Source organism: Drosophila nasuta, chromosome 3, assembly GCF_023558535.2.
Source record: "Drosophila nasuta strain 15112-1781.00 chromosome 3, ASM2355853v1, whole genome shotgun sequence".
Classification (NCBI taxonomy): Eukaryota; Metazoa; Arthropoda; class Insecta; order Diptera; family Drosophilidae; genus Drosophila; species Drosophila nasuta.
The window spans coordinates 34,765,431-34,771,430 of record NC_083457.1 but is presented as its reverse complement, the minus strand read 5'-3'; the positions used below and the strand labels follow the sequence as shown (position 1 = coordinate 34,771,430).

The 6,000-nt window shown below is 33.6% G+C and overlaps 1 protein-coding gene across 4 annotated transcripts in view; it reads right to left on the bottom strand.

The window, feature by feature from the left end:
* Positions 1–3,340: 3,340 nt before the first annotated feature.
* LOC132794057 (uncharacterized) overlaps positions 3,341–6,000 on the bottom strand; it is a 32,073-nt gene continuing 29,413 nt past the window's right edge. For 3 of the 4 annotated variants that reach the window (XM_060804280.1, XM_060804282.1, XM_060804281.1), the window contains exons 4-8: positions 4,881–5,025; positions 4,679–4,801; positions 4,456–4,614; positions 3,858–4,393; positions 3,341–3,535 (exon numbers count right to left, since the gene is read on the bottom strand). In XM_060804280.1, coding sequence (XP_060660263.1) covers positions 4,167–4,393; positions 4,456–4,614; positions 4,679–4,801; positions 4,881–5,025 — 654 coding nt within the window. In that variant the 3' untranslated portion in view covers positions 3,341–3,535; positions 3,858–4,166. Of the gene's footprint in view, positions 3,536–3,857; positions 4,394–4,455; positions 4,615–4,678; positions 4,802–4,880; positions 5,026–5,083; positions 5,292–6,000 lie in introns of those variants that run through there. The other variant, XM_060804283.1, reaches the window with a different exon arrangement.

Below are 6,000 nucleotides of genomic sequence, written 5' to 3'. Positions count from 1 at the left end.
TTAGTTTTGTTTTGTTTTGTATTTGGGTTTCTGTTCTTGTTGATCTTGATCTTTATCGTATTGTTGTGGTTGTTGTTGTGTTTAGTATCCATTGTACATTTACATTCAACAGCAATTTAACACAAAGCTAAGCATTGACTTAACGCAACGGTTTAATAAAGACATAATTAAGTTTGTATTATTTGGGGATCGAAATTGATTGAATTGTTATTATGCCATTTGATTTGTTTCGTTTTTAATATGATTCGTATAAAATGTTTTTTTTTTGTTTGTTTGGTTTTAAACTAAGCACACAGACAACACACACATTCAAATGATGCATGAGTTGATGATTGTTGATGTCTAAGGATATCGAGCAAACACAACATACAAACATATCTTCTCATCTAAAAAAATGCCATTCTTACATAAGTAAATATGTATATTCAATGTATTTACTGGGGGGTTGGGGAATTACACCCTCTATGCACACATTCACACATACTTCCTACGCCTACTTCTACAGCTAAATTTCGTCTAACATTTGCACTACGATGAGTATATGGCCTGGCCTCCATTTTGTAGTTGTATTCCTACACCTACTCGGATATACTATATAGTATAGTATGTATGTATATATCTTTCTCTCTGCTTCGAAAGGGGTTTGTCCAGTACCTTGATTTTAGTCGAGCTTTTATCGCTTGGTTCGGCATTTCCTTAACGCTCCTTAACAAAAATGAAACATTCTATGAAATGCATAAAATGTAATAATCAAACGAGTACTAAGTATGTTGTATATGCACATTTTTGTGTGTTTTGATGATTATGTTTGAGTTACGAGTACAACAATTTTACATTTCATATGCTTATGCTTTCTGTATTGGTTTCCCAATTTCTTCTTCTTGGATTTCTTCTCAGTGATGTGTATGGCAAATGGCTTTAGTACTTAATGGGAGCATTTTATTATAGATTTCATTCTTCTGTTTCATTTTTTTTATGTTAATATCTAAGTACATACATACATATACATACAAACAGACGTAAAGTTTTTACTAATTGCGGTAAAGTCTTTTCAATAGAAATAGAGAGATTGATCGGAAGAAATTTTGAGAGACAATAAGAATCGGACAGATAGTAAAAAAGTGTTGAAGAATGAGAACATTTACAAAAAAAGTTACAAAACATTTGTAGGGATTGCCATTGAAAATGGATTTCCAATCTTAACTCATTTCTTCATAAGCATTTCAAAATTTTCTCAGTTTTCGTACAATTTTCACTAATTCGATTAAATTGAATTTTCTTTACGTTTCCTTTTGTTTTTTTTAGTTTGTATATTTTAACTACATTCATATACGACACGATCGTTACAAATATCTCCTTTGTTTATTCCTTTTTCTTTTCGTTATTTAAATATTCCTGTAATGCATAAATTAGTTTCGGCATTTGAAACAATTTTGTTATGTTTTTCCACTTTTTAAATAATTGAGATTAATTATTTATTACTTTAAGTATTTGTTGCTCTTTTGAGATATTTTCGAGTTCTTATTTTCATTGTTTCTAAAATTTGACGCCTAATACAATGTTCTTTTTTTGGTTTTTGCTTATAATTTTGGTTAAAAATTCTTTTTTGCCATATTACCATTCTATAATTTACGATAAATATTGGTATGAATTTCTTTTTCATATTACTTTATATGGTTTATGCCAAAATTTTGTAAGTAGGAAACAAGCCAAAATCTTTCAAAATATTAGGATTAAAAGCAAATTTAATAATATATCATTTCAGTATGGTTAGTTTCTGGCATTTATTTAAAGAGCAGTTTGTTGTTGGAACATATGTATGTATTTATTTATTTATTGCAGCTAGTTTCTTGTTGCTTTTCATCTTTACAAACGCCTAGACATATTGAGTATTATTAATTTAATGCTATTTTTAATTTAATTTAAAGAAACTTTGAAATGAACGGAAATATTTTAGTTGTTTGTTTATATTAATATTATTATTTTTTCTCTGTATGCCTTAGTTTTATTTACGAACATAAATGTATTCAACTGTCTAATGGAAGTTGTTTGAAAGACGAATCGTAAGCAGCGTTGTTAGTTGTTAATTATTATTATTATTAATCGTATTTATTAGGTATTGAACTTGATTTTAAATATGTCTCTCGTTTTTGTTTAGTTTTTTTAGTTAAAAAATATTAACGGCGGGAAGTACTACAATCGTTCTTGAAGCAGTTTAGTTTTCCTTTAGTTAATACACAGTGTAAGTTAAATCGTATTCATTCGATTTGTAGCAAAATCTTAGACTTTTATTTCGGTTCTTGATTGTAGAAAAATGTATGCGGACTACTTTCCCATTTCCCAATAATTTGTATTTACTTTCAAAAATGCATTTTGTGTCTTTTGTTTGTTTATTTGTTGTTGTTGTTGTTATTTTGGTTGTCAAAAAGAGCAAAAATGTGTGTGTTTCGTATTGTCCTTTAATGTCTCAGAAATTTGTCATTTAGCATTGGCTGTTGATCCGTTGATTTTTTTTATTTCAAATGTGAGTGTCGAGAATCGTGAAATCTGATGGGGGCTCTGATAGGATTGCTGACTCTTGAAATCTTTAGTTTTCAAAGCTATGGTCAATGACAATGAAGTGTATGAGAATGTGTTCCTTGAAGTTCGATTTTTTTTTACTTTTGTTTCAATATTGTCTACTACTTATTTACATCCCTTGTTTATGTTGTTCTTGTTCTTGTGTCCATTTTATGATAACTCGCATTATAGTATTATTATTTCATTTATTTAGAATTCGATCAAATTTCCATCCAAAATCAACACTCATCTTTAGAATTTGTATTTTTGTTTGTATCTTAATGGTATTTTATCATTTTGTTTTTATCGGTTATCAGTTAATTGGTTATCATTTAATCATTTTGCATATTGAGCTTTAATACTTTTTGCGGTTTCTGTGTCGTTGTGTCACTGTTCCAAAAAATCCATTTAAATGCCATCGATTATTTTAGTATTTGTCCATTTCTGATGCTTACTCACGGTTCGGTTTAAAATTTCCCATAAACAAATTGAATACTACGCGCGAAAAAAAGTGCTAACAATTACCATATATATGTACTATATAATAATAATTATAACTGAATTAATTGCAAGGATTCTTTGTGTAGCTTTGGAGGCTCTTATTGTAAGACTTTGACCCTTCATTTAATTTGTCCTATAATCTAAAATCATTATCTTTCTTTTGTATTTGTATTTGCATTATTTCTTTTGTTTGGGGTTTGGTTTATTTCAGTATCAATAATCGGGGCTTAGCTATTTTTTTTTTTTCATTTCATTTCAAGTAATTAATTAATTAAATTAATTTTGTTTTATTTTTTTATAATATTTATTTATAATCTATATACAAGTGCATTGGTTATCCGACAAAATTGTGCGTTCTTACGGCACATTTCGCCCAACGCGTTCGAGATTCTTCCTGGGTACGAGTAGATCTCTTAAATATACACCCTGCGCGGTGATGTCCACATTATTTGTTGTTAAATATAGTCAAACAGTCCTGTAAATGGCAAGGGAAATATGAATTAGTGCAATTTCAAAAAAAGATAATATTATTGGCTATCTGATAACTAAGAAATATACTATTCAAAGTATTTATATATTATCTATAAAATAGAATCAAACAATGCCCTGGAGATTCACGATACTCTAATTTAATATAAACTCAATAAACTTGCACAATAATATAGTGATTGAAATTATTTAACTAATCCTATAATTGTCTTAAAAGTCTAAAGTTTAAAATGCTGGAAGATCTGTACTTATATCTCTTGTAATACATTCTATAATTAATTTTATTTTGCCATGCTTTTGCTACTTACTTCATTTAATGCTCTGCAAATATCCATGAAATCACTTAATTAAGTGCAGATTATTGTGCTCAAGTCAATTATTTAGTTGGTTGTTTTGTTTGTTGCTTTCGTTCTTTCACATTGATCCAGTGTTAGTTAACCCGGAACCGAAGTCAGTTGTTTTGTTGCTTAAAAGAATCGAGCGATTTGGTAATTAAACAAACCATTCGTCCTTTTGGGCAGCAGCGACATTGGCGGCATTGGCATTCGGATGATTGCCAGCTGCAACGGCGATGTTCGTCTGACTGAGTCCGGCGGAGTTTTGTGAAAGATCTTGACCTAATTGACGGAATTTGCCAAGCACCAAATGGGACGGACTTTGGTGGCCATCTTCAAGTAATTGTGTGGAATGCGGTGGTACCCGGATGGTCCCGCAGGGTGATGCCAGTTTCCCGAACCTGGCGGCAGTTGTGTATGCTCTCTCGTTAGCGTGCCTCCCATGCCCACGCCCATGCCATGGAAATGCAGATGCTTCGACGATCCATTCGTATCCGCATTGTGATGCACTGCAAAGTGATAAAGTTAAAAGTAAGTAATTGAATTGATCAATATGCTGAACTATGCTTACTTTGCAGGGCCGTGTTCTGATTGACAGTGTTCTCATCCTGACGACGGCAGACACAGATCGCAATGGCCACAATGAGGGCGCTAAGCACGAGCAGGACTCCGACTACGATTAGCACGAACCAAGTCATGTCCACGCCAAACACGGTGCTTGTCGTCTCATCTAAGCAGAGAGAAGAAAAAGGTGATTCAGATATCTACATTAACAGCATGTTGTCAATACTTACTCTGGCAAAGATTCTGCACAGACTCGTCGGAGTTGTCGCCACAGTGGTTGACGCCATCGCAGAGCAGATCGGGACTGATGCAGAACTCGCGTGTGGCGCATGTGAAATCCTTGCACGTGTGCTCTGCAAGAAAACGGGAATCAAACGGACAGCTCATTAGGCATTCCTTCAGTGTTATGTTAGGTGTGTAGGTGCTACTCACTTGGGTCCTTCACCGATGTTATCACCAACTTGAAACCGTTCGCATCTGTTCCCCAGCCATCGGTCACGTACTTGAGCGTCACGAAATTCGTTCGTGTCAATATCGCGTTCACCGTGCTCTTCGTATTGCGACAGGAGATGTCAATCTGCAAATTCAATCAACTTCATTAAATTCCATTCAATTATAAATACAAGTACACACACGACTACAGCGAGCATTTGACTTGAAGCCACACGCTTTTCTTTAACATTCACTCTAAGATGTCTTCTTTTCTTTAAAAACTTGCAAATTTTGCTGGGTGTTCTTCTATAAAGTTTTGTTTATTTGACTTTCCTCTACTTCTAACATTTTCTCGTAAAATTTTACTTTTGCTGCGGATTCCAAATTTACGAAATTCAACTAAATTATGTTTTTGGGGTTTGTTTTCCAAAAGCACCTTGATTATATTTTTAGCCTGTGAAGTTTAGTAGGACACTTTGAAAGAGTTTTAAATAAAAGTCGTTACATTATTGCCTCATTACTTTCATCTTAACAGATTAAGGATAAATCTTTCCATTTAAATCATATTTGCTTATTCTGAGAGTTTTTTTTTCTAAAATTAAAACTATATTATTTTCGCCTACATCTCATAATATTCTGTCAATCGAAATATGTTGAAAAGCATAACATCGCCATCAAATTTTATTCTATCACATCACTTAAGATTAATTGCAAGTTAAAGAGCATCTGATTTTCCATCGAAATGTTCACGCTTTTCTCGTCAAAGCGTAATTAATGAACATTTCCTTAGCTTCGCTGAACGTTTTCTACATCATGCCACGCCCCCCGGCAGCCCGTGCAACGCAATTGCAATTGCAATTTGAAGAATGGAAGTGTCGAGCTGTAAGCAGCTTGTTGGCAACGTCACAAAGACGAGAAGTGCATGCCACGTCGCTTCGCTTCGCATCGCATCGCGTTGCGTTGTGTCGTTGCATCCCTCTAGATGCTCCATCAATGCCACATGAGGCATGGGAGTAGTAAGAGCATGCCACCTTGGAGGCAGCAGCGGTAGGAGCAGCATCAGCTGCCAGTGGCACGCTGCATTGGTTGCCTCAATGTGCTGCGGTTAACTACGCATATA